This window comes from Eupeodes corollae, chromosome 1, assembly GCF_945859685.1.
Source record: "Eupeodes corollae chromosome 1, idEupCoro1.1, whole genome shotgun sequence".
Classification (NCBI taxonomy): Eukaryota; Metazoa; Arthropoda; class Insecta; order Diptera; family Syrphidae; genus Eupeodes; species Eupeodes corollae.
Window position 1 is genome coordinate 107,165,170 of NC_079147.1, and position 16,772 is coordinate 107,181,941.

At 40.5% G+C, this 16,772-nt stretch overlaps 2 protein-coding genes across 7 annotated transcripts in view; both read left to right on the plus strand.

The window, feature by feature from the left end:
* Positions 1-518: 518 nt before the first annotated feature.
* On the plus strand, positions 519-1,390 carry LOC129938797 (histone H4). Its single transcript, XM_056046562.1, has 3 exons — positions 519-674; positions 745-953; positions 1,030-1,390. The coding sequence occupies exons 2-3, from the start codon at positions 774-776 to the stop codon at positions 1,159-1,161; spliced, it is 312 nt and encodes a 103-aa protein (XP_055902537.1). The 5' UTR covers positions 519-674; positions 745-773; the 3' UTR covers positions 1,162-1,390.
* Positions 1,391-7,664: 6,274 nt separating this feature from the next.
* The window catches only part of LOC129953891 (fragile X messenger ribonucleoprotein 1 homolog), a 39,727-nt gene continuing 30,619 nt past the window's right edge, over positions 7,665-16,772 (plus strand). For 4 of the 6 annotated variants that reach the window (XM_056067418.1, XM_056067417.1, XM_056067421.1 and 1 more), the window contains exons 1-2: positions 7,665-8,408; positions 9,224-9,273. In XM_056067418.1, coding sequence (XP_055923393.1) covers positions 8,355-8,408; positions 9,224-9,273 — 104 coding nt within the window. In that variant the 5' untranslated portion in view covers positions 7,665-8,354. The remainder of the gene's footprint in view (positions 8,409-9,223; positions 9,274-16,772) is intronic. The other 2 variants (XM_056067419.1, XM_056067423.1) reach the window with 1 other exon arrangement.

Genomic DNA, 16,772 nt, shown 5'->3' on the forward strand with positions numbered 1-16,772 from the left:
CTGTGGACGATTGTGTCCTCTTGAATGCACATGTCTACCATTTGAACATCCTATTATTCTAATGTTTAACAAAATAAAGAAAAAGGTTCTCCATATTTTCGCTAAACCTATAAAGGGTCATGTAGCTTTAAGGAATAAATTACATCAACGATATTTTGGCTACTTGCCGCCCATAACCTCTTAATTTTAATTTTTCAGAAATTGGATGGTTTACCATCAACAAGAGTTTTCATTTTGATATTTTAGAGTACGACTATTTAGAGAAATCAATTGATATTTATTTGTTGTGTGTATATCCTTTCAATCTTGCTAATATACCCTTTTCTAGTCATATTTTAAAAGATGGCAGCTTTACTTAGACTTAGCCCTCAATGGTTTCTCAAATAGGAGACTAATCAAAATAAATGTTTTTATTCTAAAACACAAAGCATCGCCAAAACATGTTGTTCTAGACATTAATATGAGTTTCACTGCTGAAGTATTCCATTCAGTGTTAATTCTATTAAACACCAGGCTGCTCTGCGAACGTCTAACTCTTTTCATATATTGCTGCCTCTTTTCATCAGACAAAGAAAAAATACTGTTTTTTTTTAGAAATTCAGAAAATTGCGTCGCCATTTTCTGAACACTCAGACTAACTGCACAACAATTCATCTTTCAAGACTACAAGTCAAGTGAGTGAATTAAGGGGAGAATAAAATTTTGTTTTTTAAACTAATTTTAACTTTTTGTTTGTACTTATAGAAATAAACTAAATCAATCTCTAAACAACAATGACTGGACGCGGTAAGGGAGGAAAAGGTTTGGGTAAAGGAGGCGCTAAGCGTCACAGGAAAGTTTTGCGTGATAACATCCAAGGTATAACAAAGCCTGCAATTCGTCGTCTGGCTCGCCGTGGTGGTGTCAAACGTATTTCAGGACTCATTTACGAGGAAACTCGTGGTGTACTTAAGGTAGGTATCTAATTCTTCGAATACCTACGTCAATTTAAGTCCTAAATAATGAAGAATTGTGTGTATTTTGGTTAAGGTTTTCCTTGAGAACGTTATTCGTGACGCTGTTACCTACACTGAGCACGCCAAGCGTAAGACTGTAACTGCTATGGACGTAGTCTACGCCTTGAAACGCCAGGGACGTACTTTGTACGGTTTTGGTGGCTAAACAGGATCAACTTTGTATCCAAATTATTGACAAAGTCACAGTTTGCCTCTAGTTTTTTCTTTTCTATGGCGACTTCATCTACGAAGGCCCCGGCAGCTGGATGATTTTTTAATACAAAATATTATAAAAACCTTATTCCATTTTATTAATTATTTTATCAGTAACTTGTGCAACAATTATTGTATTTTCGTATTTTTGTTCTTAATAAAAATTGTATCTGTGTAGCAAAGGTTGTTTATATAGTATTTGAAAAAAGGGCTAAAAGTAGATCGTGGACAAGGGATAGCTCTGAAAATAGGATCGGTGCTTGCGCCCATCCTATTTCGTTGTTGATAATTAGTTTTGTAGATTCTGGCCAAATCAGAAGCAGAGAATTTTCTTGCATCGTCTCAAAAAACTTAAGACTTCTTGCGGAATTTTTTGAAGACATGGCGTTCTACAAGAAGTTGTTGCTGATGAACATGACAATGATATCGGCACACACATGGGTAGTGGCGAGAAGGGTATATATTAAATTAAATTCTACACGGCTTCTTATTATTTCCCATTGTACAATGCTGTGTAGGTCGGAATTTAATGAACTCTTAAAAAAATGTTCGTTGCAGTTCATTTTCCGATAAGGAGGGTTGTGAGTCTGGAAACGAATAGAAAAGCTAAGAGAGAATGATGCCAGACTTTATCAAATGCGTCTAAAGATTGTCTTCCAATTCATTGATATTGGGCATAGCGAGTTAATACTTACATACATACCTATGTATGTATGTATGTGAAATTCAAGTGGATAAGTATTAGATTGACTTTTCTTAGGGTTAAGTTGACCATCTCAGATATAAATACATATTTACTCCATTATGATAGTTAAGCGAAAAATGCAAAAGGTATTGAGTGAAGGACGACTTTCCGTCCTTGGAGTTATACTAAGGATCTAGCCCTCCAGGTTGGGGGTTGTGCCGTCGGGGTGACTTCATGACCACGTAAAAAATACATTAGTTCCGAAGCATCAACAAGGATACGGCGAATTTACTGACAACCCAAGCAAACGAAATAAGGACAACGAACTTCGGATCTGTACGTGCAATGTTAGGTCCCTTAACAGACGACGTGCAGCCGAACAATTAGCGAAAGCCCTAAACTGCTGCAAGGCAGAAATTAATATTACCGCCATCCAAGAAGTGCGATTGGATGGACTGGGCAACCGCAAACTAAAACACTGCGATGTATACTACGGCGACTGCTAATGATAACAAAGACAGCGTCTATTTGGGTGTGGATTTGTTGTTGGAACTAGACTCAGACAAAATGTCTTGAGTTTCAACAGTGTGAGAAAGCGCATCACGACAATCCGCATCAAGGCTGAATTCGCCAACATAAGCCTAATATGCGCCATGCCCCACACAGAGGAGAAAGATGAAGACACCAAAGACATATTTTTCGAGCTCTTGTACAAGAATTATGAGCAGTGCCCTAGCTATGACATTAGAATTATCTTAGGAGATTTGAACGCCAAGCTAGGAAGAGAAGACATCTTTGGTGGCACAATCGGGATAAACAGCCTGCACGACACCACCTCCGACAACGGATTCAGGCTGGTCGATTTCGCTGCGGGGCGAGACGTTCTGGCAGCTAGTACGCAGTTCACGCATCTAAATATCCACAAGGCGACATGGAAATCTCTGATCAATCAACCGTCAACCAGATTGACCACATTGCGATCGACGCACGACACTTCTCCAGTATACAGGATATCCGAACTTTCCGAGGGGCCAACATTGACTCGGACCACTACCTCGTTGTAGCCAGGGTACAGTTACGGATATCCCGATCCAAGCCAAAACAAGGAAGTACTGTGAGAAATTTCGACGTTAGACTGCCATATCCTATTCCGATCGAGTCTCTAGTAACCTCTTAAGGAGTCCTGCTCGCATTGAAAACCAGTGGCAACATTGCCTTGCAGCCATCAGTGATTGCGCCTCTGAAGTGCTTGGCTTCACACGGCCACAACAGCGAAAACCTTGGTTTTGACGACGAATGCCGGCAAGCGCTCGCAGCGAAACAAGAGGCATACAAAACGGCACTGCACAGAAGGACCAGAGCTGCTCGCGAGATCAACAAGCAGAAAAGGAAAGAGGAACACCGGCTTCTTAGATGGAAAAAAAGCACGAGAAGCACACGATCTAGGAGATAGAGGGATGTCACAACAGGAATAAGGTTCGTAATTTTACCAAAAGGAACAAAAAACCTCCCAAGGGAACCAGCCACGAACCGAAGCCTGTAAAGACGATCAGGGGAACGTCGTAGTAGAACCGCGAGAATATGGAAAGATCACTTCTCCAAATTATATAACGGTGATGACGAACCGAATTGCGCTGTAAGGGAGATAGAACCACTCAACCTAGGCGATGCAGATCAACAATTCCGCCTACCCGACCTCGACGAAGTGAAGATAGCTACATCTAAACTTAAGTCAAACAAAGCTGCTGGAGCTGACGGAATCGCTTTTGAACTATTTAAAGCAGCAGGCGTTGACTTGTTAGGGAGCATGCACCAACTTATCTGCAAAATATGCTGGGAAAAAAGCATGCCCGATGAGTGGAATCTCAGCATAGTTTGCCCGATGCATAAAAAAAGGGACCTCTAACTTGTGCCAACTACCAGAGGCATCAGTCTCCTTTACATTGCATATAAGATTCTCTCTGCAGTATTATGTGAACGTCTGAACAACCTGATTGGCCCTTATCAGTGTGGCTTCAGAACAGAAAAGTCCACTGTCGACCAAATATTCACACTACGTCAGATCTTGGAAAAAACCCAGGAGCTTCAAATCGATACCCAGAATCGCTTTATCAATTTATAAGTCGCATTTGACAGCATCTTATAGGGAAGAGCTCTACAGAGCTATGTCTAGTTTTGGCATCCCTGTCTAACTTATCCGTTCGTGCAGAATGACGATGGAGAATGCACGCTGCTCTATCAAGGTCGGAAAAGATCTTACAGATGCATTTGATGTCAAAAAAGGTTTTAGACAAGGCGATGCACGTCATGCAAATTCTTCAACGTCGTTCTGGAAAGAATTGTGCAAAACTCAAACGTCAACACTAGAGGCACAATCTTGTAAAGGTCCATCCAATTACTCGATACGCAGATGATATTGACATAATTGGAAGATCAAAGCGTGATGTCAGTGGAGCGTTTTTAAGCACTGCGACGGAAGTGAAGAAGATGGGTTTAGTGGTCAATGAGTGCAAGACCAAGTATATACGCTGTCATAAAAAAAGGACATTCAACAACGACGTCTTGGACAAAACATAACCATGGACAGCTATAACTTTGAGGTAGTTGATTACTTTGTCTAGCTAAGCACCTTTATAAACTCAGACAACGACACCAGCGCTGAAATCAAACGAAGAATAACTAGCAAATCACTGCTTCTTTGGACTTAGAAGGCAATTGAGTAGTAAAGTCCTCTCTCGAGCATCTAAAATCACCACTATAAGACACTCATCATCCCGGTTCTCATTTATGGCGCTGAGGCCTGGACCCTGTCAAAGAAAGATGAGAACGTCTTAAGGCCCAACTATAATAGGCATAAGCTAGCATATGCGCGCATAAGTAAACGTGCGAATACAAAGAATCTCAATACGAGTGAACATAATGGAGTCTAGCTCCGTTTCGTTCAATTTTTCTCAGTTTCGTTAACTTAAGCACACGATCCCAGTCGCTCGCCGCATAAGTAAAATCTGACATTTAGATACGTGAGCAAAATTGCATTATGGCTATGCAGTAATTTCCCTAACTTAAGTGAATTATCGTTGGGTTTTTGACATAAGCTTATATTTGCTTATGCCTATTATAGTTGGGCCTTTAGGATGCTTCGAGAGACATCGAATAAAGGTGACGAAGATTGAATAAGGTTGAAAAATTCTTTTGACCATCGTTTTTTAAAAAAAATTTCAAATTGGTCTCAAAAAGTGCTAAACTGGCCTCAAGGCTAATGGGATGGCCTTTTAGCCTTTTCGTGCTAATGACGTAGAACTACTGAATATTGAAAAAATAAACAGATTTCATCAATGCAATACACATTCGTGAAGCACGGCTAAGGAAATGTGAGTATTCCCGGAAGCTCAAGTATTACGGTTGAATTTAAGGAATGCATCTGGTTGTTTCAGTAGTGCATAGGTTTTGATTACCATTTTTCTTCATCTGAAAAATACAGAAAAGACTATAGACAGGTAGATATATGTCGAAATTCAAAAGTGGGAGGGAAAACATAGGTTATAACTTTTTCGTACTTCTTATAAACTGCGATAACTTTCTGCAATGAAGAATTTTTCTCTCAAAGCATTCTGACTCTCTCATCTTACTTAGACAGGGTCCAGAGGCCTCAGAAATATAAATGAAAACCGAGACGATGAGCGTCTTATAAATGGTGAGTTGAGCACTAATTTATTTGTCTTCATTCCCTTCGCAATGCTCCAAACCCCGCCACTGACATCATGCTTTGATCTTCCAATTATGTCAATATCATCGGCTAATTCGAGCAATTTGACAGACCTTTAGAAGATTGTGCCTCTGGTGTTGAAGATTGAGGTTCGCATAATTCTTTCTAGATCGATGTTGAAGAAGTCATATGACAGTGCATCGCCTTGTATAAAACCTTTCTTTACATCAAAAGCGTGGGTGAGATGTTTTCGGATCTTGATAAAGCAAACGAACAAGTTTGACAGGGATATCAAACTAGGTATTTACAAATGTAAAGTTCTTCTCTCTAGATACTGTCATACACGGCCTTGAAATCGAGGTGAGTATCGATTTGAAGTTCGTGGGTTTATTCCAAGATCTGCCGTTATGTGAATATTTAGTCGATTGTGGACTTTCCTGGTCTGAAGGCACACTGAAATAATACGGCAGAAAGGATCATATTCGAGATGTTTAGGAGACTGATGCCTCTGTAGTTGGTGCTATTCAGGGGGTACCCTTTCTTGAGTATTGGGCAAACTGTGCTGAGATTCCACTCATCGGATATGCTTTTTTTCGACCATATTTGGCAGATGAGTTGGTACATGGTCCCTACCAAGTCATCGCCTGCTGCTTTGAATAATTCGATGCCGTAGGCTCCAGTAGCTAACTTCAGTTTCGATATAGCTATCTTAACTTCGTCGATGTCGGGTATAGGCTTAATTGTTGTTTTGTGTCGCCGAGGTTGAGTGGTGCTATCTCTTTACGAACCTCATTCCTGTTATGACATCTCTCGGTCGTATATGCCGAGAAAATTTGGAACGTACCTAAATGAACTGGTTCCAAAATTCTCTAAGCCAATTGGGTCGGTCATGTATGTCCAGCTTAAAGCTAGCCATACACGATAGAGCCAAAAAACCAAATGAACCGGAATCCCAATTCCTAAATCGATCGTGTGAAACTGTGATGGCTCGGTTTGGCTCTATAGACCCAACGAGTCAAGGCTCAGCTCTGGCGTGTGTTTGGAATCAAAGAGTCCAGTAGTTGTATCTGCTTACACAATCTTATCTCGTGATCTAAAAACTATATAAGGGCTATAATTGAAATCAATGCGGAAAGCTTTATGAATAAACATTTGACTGTATTTCCATTTGTTTAGAACGGAAATTAATATACTGATCGACCGATCACACAAAGAATTATTTTTAATGATAGCTATAAACGACCTGCCAAACAAAATTTTTCTGGGCCATTTACCAACTTTTAAATATGAGGATATTATGTTCGGCAATGTTTTTCTGCTCAAAAGTTTCGTAAAATGCACATTTTTAACTCATTTCAATAAAACCCTTGTTCACTTTTGAATATTATTTAAATAACCATATTTTTGCATGTACTTTAAATGAAAAATAATCAATCTGTCAAAGTTGCTGTGACTTGACCGTGTATGTCCAGCTTAAGAGTTTTAGTTGACGTTCAAGAAATTTGTTGTTTTTTGTTTTTATGTTGGAATTTCTGTTTGAAGTAACGTATAATTATCTAGAATACAGGAAACGTGAACTAGACTGCGTTCTGATTTAGGGCCTGAATCCAAAAACACTATATGAGCTAATGTCACCCTATTCCACGGGGCGGCACCTAGTGGCTAAAGTGACATTAACTCGTGCAGTTTCATTTCACATTTTGTATACTAAACTTGCAACCCCAAACTGGCTACGGCGAACCTAAAAACTAACTCCTCCATTTACTTTATATAAAATTACAGAGCTATAGATTTTATTTACAAAGATCCCATATGCCATTTAACACCTCTGTGCAAAAACTTCCCGAAGCTGGTTGTGTTTCAATAAAATCTTAAACCAAAAACCGAAACCGAAACCGGCACCCATATGCATTTTCGAACTTAAATTAACATCGAAAAATGCAATTAGAGGGAAAAGGCCGAATATAAATAAAAACAAGAGAACTCGCCCTGCTCCACAACTTCAACAAGAGTAACAAAGACAGTTCAATTTATTTTTCGCACAAAATAAACCACATCCATCTATCTTCTTTCATCTTTTTCCGTTTTCTTTTTGTTCATTGAATTTCCAACCAAAAAAGTCTGCACGCGATTTTTCAGTTCAATAGAAAAGAAAATTATCAATTTCAATTTTAACTCCAAAAACACATAAATAAACCTAACAATTTTCTCCATAATACTCAACAACATCACTTAATTTCCTCATTATTCAACTCCAATTAATTGAAGTTGCTAAAAATTATCCCTTCCTACGATCTCCACTAAAAAAAAAGCAAGAAGCAAAAAGGCAGCGAGCGAATAAAAAGAAGAGAACCAAGACGAGAACAAATTTAAAAAGAAAAGAAAAAAAGGAACCAACAACCCAAACCCAACCAACCAACCAAGAGAAGAAGAAAAGGCAGCAAAATCAGCCGACCTCAACTCAACTGCACCAAGCACCACCACTGGTACTACTACTACTGGTACTGGGGCTCAGCAGAAGCAGAAGCAGCAGCAGTAGCACACCAGATAAGCAAAAATACTAAGAAATCGAAAGAATACTCAAAAAATTCCACACCTTTAACGTGGAATTTGGTTAATTTTTGTATCGTTGTCGCAAAATTTGATTTTTACGTCGAAAAATAAAATTTGAATATTGAAACGAAAGGAAAAACAAATCGCTGCGAAAAGAATTGACGGAACAAAAATACCAACAGGAGTATTCTAATCCAACAAAATGGACGACGATCTGACGGTGGAGGTCTGCGGCGAGAATGATGCCTACTACAAGGTTTGTATACACCACGACCATACCACACCGCACCACGGCAGGCGTTAATGTTGCTATATTTTTTTTTCTTCAAAATTTTTGTGTTTTTCAATTGAATTCAATTTTATTTTGAAACTAAAAACGACACAACAAAAACTTGTCTCGTTCTCCTTGAAAATTCAGTGAAAGCCCTCCCTTCCCAAACCTTTAATGTTTAACCAACGAAATTCTATATGAATTCCTTTTGGTCGTCTCGTCTGGCCCTGAAGTGCTAAAGAAAACCGGAAAATGAATTGAAATTGAAATCGCAACTGCCTTAAAATTCGCTCGACAAATATGTAATTGATGCAACGAATTCTGTTCTGTAGATTATTTCTAGAGAAAAGGGCGACTTCCTTGCGTTCGTCGACCTTTCTTTACATTTTGATTTTGGTTTTTAGTTTTTGGTTCCTTCTCTAATGGATCACTTTCAGTTTTTCAGACGCATATTCTTAAAATGTTGTCGCCGAATCAAGAATCAGGGAAGTGCCTCAAGGTATGTGCGTGACAGGGCGGATGACATCTTCAGACAGATGTTTCCGATCTCTCGTTAACTGCCTATTCTAGCCACACCTGAAAGAAAAATCGTCTGATCTGTGTCGTTTGAATTGGAAATCATGTTGCCGGCACGATGATGATTTCCTGTTCACATGATTTCAATGATGATGAATAACTTAAATGACTTATTGCTTTAGTTTTCAGGTTTAATTGCATAAAGCACACTCCACTCATTGATCCCTTTTCTGTAATGTCTGTTAGATGAACTAAAAACTCAAAACATTTCTTTTTCATTTCAGGGAATCGTAACAGATGTATTCGAGGATGGAGTAATGGTCAGTTTGGATGAGTAAGTATCTGGCTTCTAGTTGAATAAATTATGTATTCATAAGTATTTATTTTTATTCGAGTTAATTATGTTTCAACAAACAGCTGATGGTTAAGAAAAGAAAAAAAATAGGAAACATAAAACATTAATTTGAGTTGAAGCGTGTCGAGGGATTTTTCTTGACTCAACTCGAATCGACTCGACGCGACATCTCTTCATCTATTTTGGTCATCTATTTATATCTCACTTAAAGAATTGACATTAGCGTTTCGTGGAGATGTTTTGTCGTTTTGATAATAAGATAGGAATTAGGAAAATAAGAAATAGATTTGGTTTTGCTACAACTGTTCTCCATGCACAAGGCGGGATGTCGTCGGTTTTCGGTCGCCGTCAACACGGTATTCAAAAAATAGAAATGTATCCGATCTATGGTATTTCGATAAACTTATCCCACTTTTTATGTTATTTGTTTTTTTGGTATTTATATTTTTTTAATTACAAATATGTCGTGGGCGATAAAACAATGCATTTTTTTTAAATAAAGAATGTAGGTATATTTTTTGTTTTCATCCATTTTGCGGTTCCAAAAGTAAACGTAAATAAAACACGTATAAAATATTTTTATTCATGATACTTCTTGTTTGTTATAAGGTTTGAACATTTAAAATTATGTGTGAAGCACTACATCATTTAAATGATCACCACGCGAATGTTATCGATTCTTCTGAGGTAATTTTGACCCACTTTTTGACACATTGGGCGGTATCTCAGCCATAACTTGACGAAGGTTGGTTTTTAAGTGGTCGAGAGTTAAAGGTTTATCTGTATAAACTCGGTCTTTCGCACAGCCTCACAAAAAGAAGCCCAACGGTGTCAAATCGCATGATCTTGGTGGCCAGTTGATATCGCCACGACGAGAAATTACTCGGTCAGGAAATGCCTCTTGCAATAATGTCATTATCGCTCGACTTGTGTGGCATGTGGCATCGCCTTGTTGAAACCACACATTCTCCAAGACGTATTCTTTAATACTTACTTACTTAAGGTGGCGCTACAGTCCTGTGTGAACTAGGGCCTCACCCAACAAACTTCTCCATCTAGCTCGGTCCCTAGCTAGATGTCTCCAGTTTCGCGCTCCAAGTTGGGTGAGGTCACCTTCCACTTGTGCGCGCCACCTGATCCGCGGTCTTCCTCTACTGCGCTGTCCTGTGGGTGCGGGTTCGAAGACTTTCCGGGCCGGAGCATTGGTTTCCATGCGCACAACGTGACCCAGCCATCTTAGTCGTTGGACTTTTACTCTTCTGGCTAAGTCTACGTCGCTGTACAGCCCGTACAGTTCGTCGTTCCATCTTCTCCTCCACTCCCCTTCGATGCGTACGGGACCGTAGATCACACGAAGAACTTTTCTCTCGAAGCGACCCAAGGTGCTTTCATCCGCTTTTGTCATGGTCCATGCTTCTGCACCGTATAGCAGGACGGGGATGATAAGGGTCTTATATAGCAACACTTTGGTCCCTTGAGAAAGGACTTTACCATTCAATTGCTTTCTTAGTCCAAAGAAACAGCGGTTAGCAAGAGTTATTCTTCGTTTGATCTCAGCGCTGGTGTTGTTTTCTGCGTTTACAGCGGAGCCTAGGTAGACGAAGTCCTTGACTACCTCAAAGTTACGTCTGTCGATTGTGACGTTTTGACCAAAACGTCGGTGTTGTATGTCCTTTCTAGACGACAGCATGTACTTTGTTTTGCCCTCATTAACCGTTAAACCCATTTTTGCCGCTTCTGCCTCAATACTCACGTATTCTTTAATAGCAGGCTAAAAAAGTCGATTATCGTATGACCATAACGCTCCGAATTGACGGTGACCGTTTTTCCACCGTCGTAAGGTCCAATCACATCTCCAGACCAAATAATGACTTTTTGAGGATGAAGTAGACTCTCTTCAATTACTGGAGGATTCTTAGAACCCCAAATATGGCAGTTTTGTTTATTAACATACCCACCGAGTGAGGAATGTGCTTCGTCTACCGCCTGTTGTTCAAGCCTCCATTAGATGTATGATCTACGACGCACAGTGATAGGTTATTTTAGGTAATAGTGTCTATTCAAGATGGAAACGGACACACTTAGGCCGGTTTAATGGCCCATTGTGATACCACATGAATCTTGAGGCTTCCTCCTAAGCTCAATGGAACCCGTTTGAGTCCCTTACGAAACGTGAGAGGCTGATTATACCGATTTCGATCTTTAAAGGAGAATTCTCCTAGGTAATTCTTGAGTTTTCGAGCCAGAGCGGGGCATGTGCAGAGAAGATGAAGAACCGTTTCTTCCTCTTTCTCGTCAATACAGCTTCTGCAAAAGTCATTTGAGAATACGCCTAGTCTCGTGGCGTGCTTTCCTATTAGAAAGTGTGTCCGGTTATGACACCTATTATCGAGCTTATATGCGATCTGCTTAGGGAGAGCAACCACCTTGAACGTTTTAAATCCAGTGTTGGCCAGATGTTCTTTGTGACTTGACACGTGGTGATGTTGTTCCACCTGGTGCCTGCCCTCCTCACAGCGTCTTGCATTAACAATAGTTTACAAGTAGCAATTGGCCAAAAGTGGTAGGATGGGCTGTACTGTACCGTTCCTGGCGAGTTCATCTGCCTTACAGTTACCTGGAACGTCTCTATGGCAAAGGTGAATATTAAACTGTTGCGCCATCTCCATTAGAGATAATCGACAGTTATGGGCCGTTATAGAGTTTGTAGAGACAGAGTCCAGAGATTTGATAGCAGCCTGGCTGTCAGAGAAAATACGGATATCAGATATCACGTTTTCTTTGAGCCAAGACAAGACTTCTTCCGCCTGGAAGACGCTTCAATGATTCGGAAGGCGGAATGAGAGACTTAATTTCAGTCGTTCAGAGTAAAGACCTCCACCAACCCCTTCTTTGGTTTTTGACCCATCTGTGTAAAAATGGATTGACTCATCCTCCAAGAATGTCCTATCCTCCCAAAAAGATCTGGTAGGTATAGAAATCTGGAAGTTTCTGTCGAATTGTAGTTGGGGGATGGTGTAGTCTGTGTGCTTTGGAATTGATTCTAAGTACCTTAGAATTACGGAGTGGCCAATGTTGTTGTTAGCCCACTGCGACGAAGAATTGAGGCGAATAGCAGACCTTGCAGCTATTTGTTTGCTAAATATGTCAAGAGGTGTAAGGTAGAGCAAGGTGTCCAGTGCCACAGACGGGGTCGTGCGAAGCGATCCGCTTATACATAGGCAGGCTGAACGTTGGACTTTATTTAGCTTATCCCTGTTTATACCTTTCTCTAAAGCAGTCGACCATACTGCCACACCGTTCGTTAAAATCGGTCTGATTACCGATGTGTATGTCAATGCGTAATTCTGGGTTGTAATCCCCATTTATTACCATTAGCTTTTTTGCAAGAAAATAGAGCTACAGTAGCTTTTTTGACTCTTTCCTGTACGTTGCGTTCCAATTTAGTTTTTTGTCTAAGACAAGACCCAGGCTAGTAAGCATTAAATGAATTAACTCCCGAAGCGAACTGTCTACATTTAGAGATGTTAGTGCAGATGTGGTTGCAGATGTGTCCACGTTGTTAAAGGCATCTTCGATGTCAAGGAAAGCATCCATAGTGAACTCTTTATGATGGAGGGAATATTCGATGGTGCGTACTAAAGTGTGTAACGCTGTTTCCACCGATTTACCCTTACAGTAGGCATTTTGAGACGAAGACAGAAGTCTTGTATCGATACGTGCCCTTAAATGGATATCAATCAATCTTTCCAGGGTCTTAAGAAGGAATGATGATAGACTTATAGGTCGTAGATCTTTAGGATTGACTTGGGAGCATTTAACTGCTTTAGGTATAAAAACAACTTTAACTTTTCTCCATGCCGAGGGAACATGGACCAGGTAAAGACAGCTGGTAAAAATTGCCTCAAGGATTGGTGCAATTATGTCAGAAGTCTTTTGTAGCTCGGCTGGTATTATTCCATCTGGTCCTGCAGATTGAAATGGTTTGAAGCTGTTGAGAGCCCATTGTAGCTTATCCTTTGTGACCTTGTTGATATGTTGTATTTGAACTTGAACGTATATAACTGTTGCAAGTTTCGGTAAGAGAACCACCAGGAAAGTGAGTTTCCAATAGTAAGTTCAGCGATTCATTACTTGAATTTGTCCAGGAGCCGTCTGCATTTTTCAAGCAGCTTGGCATAGCTGGATTAGTTGAAAGAATTTTCCGTAACCTAGAGGCTTCAGAAGTTTCTTCTATCATGCCACAGAAGGATCGCCAAGAAGATCGCTTGGATTTCCTTAGTGCCTTGTAGATTCTTAGGGATTCTTTGTAGGAGTCCCAATGAGAGGCTAGTCTTGCAGCTTTGGCCCGATTGAAAAGTTTCCTGCATTCTTTCCTGAGCGAGTCAAGCTCTGAGGCCCACCATTGTGGTTTCCTCTTTCCTCTTATGTGTATAAGTGGACAAGCAATTTCTAGCGATCTGTTCATAGCTGAGGTAAGGTCATTGACTTTGTTGTCAAGTTAATTAGCATTTGAGGAAGGACTAGATAGTCCAGGTTCTGGTAAACTCTGTAATGTATTTCTGTATGAAGCCCAGTCAGTTTTCCGATAGTTTCGAAAAGTCAATGGATTTGGGTTATCATCCACATTTATATTGAACTGGATATATCTATGATCAGAGAACGAGTGTTCTTTGGATACTTTCCAGTCCAAGATCATATGGTGTATACTATCTGAGACCAGAGTTATGTCTAAGACTTCTTGTCGAGTTTTAGTTATGAAGGTTGGTTCATTTCCAACATTACTTACTAAGAGGTTAGTACCAAGAATATAATCAAAAAGAGACTCAACTCTGTCGTTGATATTCGTACTGCCCCATACAGGATGATGAGCGTTAGCATCGCTCCCAATAATTAGGCGGATTCTTTGCCTTTCCGCTTCAGCGACAACTTTCTCCAGGGTATTTCCAGGGAGGGGGCCAAGGTGGTCATGCCCAAGATACGCCGATACCAGCCAGAAACTTCCTTTGGTTGTTTCCAGCCTGGTATCTCTGTCACTGAAACTATGGAGTAAAAATACATTAATGCTACGTTTCACTAGTATGCAAGATCTATGTTCACCTTTATCTGTCACACAAAGTGTATAGTACCCAGGAGTCCTGAGTCCTCGAACAACGGATCCCACAATCCATGGCTCTTGGATCAGGACAATGTCTTCCCCGTTACTCGCCAGACGGAGAAGAAGTGAGGCCTAGGCCTTTATGGAGTGTTGGAGATTAATCTGTACTAATTGCAGCATTTTGGCTACAATTGCCGCTACCACGGTTTTGTTCTGATCCTCTGAATCTGACCCAAGAGTTCGTCCTCACTCAGAAGGATCATGTTAAGGTCGTCCTCAGTCTCTATTAACGATGGACTGTCTACGACTTTTGTAGAGACGTCCCAGGTCCACCAACCGCTAGTTCACCTTCGGTTGTTTTTGGAGGCCCGCTTTCCGCTTAACCTAATGGACATTGGTTTTGAATGTTTGCACATCGTAATGAGTACGAAATATTGAGCCTGGTAATGCATTCCACATTCGTGTGGTGCGGCTCAAGAAAGAATCACTGTACTTAACAGTACGTCCGAAATCGGGTTCTAGGGTTAACTGATGGGCATTCCTAGGAATACGGGTATTACGGTTGAATTGTTTAAGGGGAGGAATGCAACTGGCTATTTCAATAGAGCATTGTTTATAAAAGTAACGATAAAACAATGACATGAGACCTTGCGGCGGTGTTCAAAAGAAGCAAATGTCTCGGTAAAAGAACGATCTCCAATCATAATTAGAGCCCTTTTTTAAATTCTATCCAGAAGACTCAAGTACGTTATTGGTACTAACCTAAATATGAGAGTTATACTCAAGTTTTGGACGAATAAGAGCTTGGTAAATTATATCCAGGTGAGAAGGAGTAAAAAACTTCTTGCATCGTCGGAGGAAACCTGAATACTTAGCAGCATTTTTTGCGATGTCAAATATGTGATCACTCCATAACAAGTCGTTTGTGATGCGCATACCTAGGACTGTTAGTTGTTCAATCTCCTCTATACAATAACCACCCATGGATAGTGGCATTGGGGGAGGGTAACGCTTTTGTGACAGTAGACAGCATTGTGTTTTCGAAACATTAAGGTAGGTAGTAATGACGATCTCAAGGCAACCTAGCCTGAGATTCAATTAGCGCTGTAGTGCGCCGTTTTGATACCAAAAACTCGTTTGACCTGTGATTGAAAGGGACAGATTTATAGAGAAGCTTCAAAGCGATTATATTAGAGCCATTTTGTCGCATTGAGAAAAAGATTAGGTTTCTAATCTTTGTCTCAGATAGCTCATTAAGTTCGTGAAAGAATGCTTTACCAAAGTATTTCATTCTAGTGTTTGCCAAAGCAGGACATTTGCAGAGGAAATGGATTATCGTTTCACTTTCTCTTTGGTCACTACAACTACGGCAAAAGGTGTTGTAGGAGATACCCAAGTTCTCCGCATGAACTCCTATAGGCTAATGTCCGGTACAAACCGCAACAATCCTGGCTATGTCTTGCCTTGGCCTGCACAAACGATCGTTTGTACGGGTTTTATTATAGGTGGGCCATATCTTCCTAGATATAATGCAGTTGGGTAAATTGCTCCACCAATTTGATTCAGTTTGGTAGATAGAAAAGATTTTACTCTTCGTAGCGCCAAGAGGAATGTTGACCATTTCCGCAAGTGAGCTATGAAGGGCCGATCCTTGCCTGGCTAGCTCGTCACCCCGTTCATTTCCCACGATACCACTATGGCCCGTAACCCAAATTAGGGTGACACCGAGGTTAATATTCAGGCTCGCAAGCTCATCACGACATTGCTGAACCAATTTAGATGAGGATGTGGCCGAGTTAATGGCTTTGACAGCTGCCTGACTGTGTGTAAAGATAGCCGCATTTCGGTTTTGGTTTGGGCTTTGTTTAAGTATCTTACATGCCTCCGTTATTACCAGCAGTTCAGCCTGAAAAACGCTAGCAAAGTCAGGAAGCCTAAAGGATTTAGCTACATTTAGGGACTCGATAAGATCTCAGAACCAACTCCGCACTCCATCTTTGAGCCGTCAAGAAAAATGGTTGTGTCGAAACCTATCGACACGATGTCATCCTCCCAATCTTCTCTGGGTGGGAAAATAACCTTAAAACTCTTACTAAGGCTCAAAGTAGGAGTGCAGTAGTCAGTGTCTACCGAGATAATATCTGAGGGAATCAATTTCGTTGTGTTGCTGTGACCATAAGGTTTTGACAACCAGCTGTTTGATTCCTTCAGCCTAATAGCGCTGCAGGAAACTATGTAATTAATAAAAAGGTCGATTGGTAGAAGATCCAAAATAACGTTTAAGGCGTCCGTTGGGCAAGTACGCATGGCCCCTGTGGTGCCCACGCAAGCTTTTCTCTGAACCTTCTTTAGCTTATCAATATTATAGATTTTGCTAAGA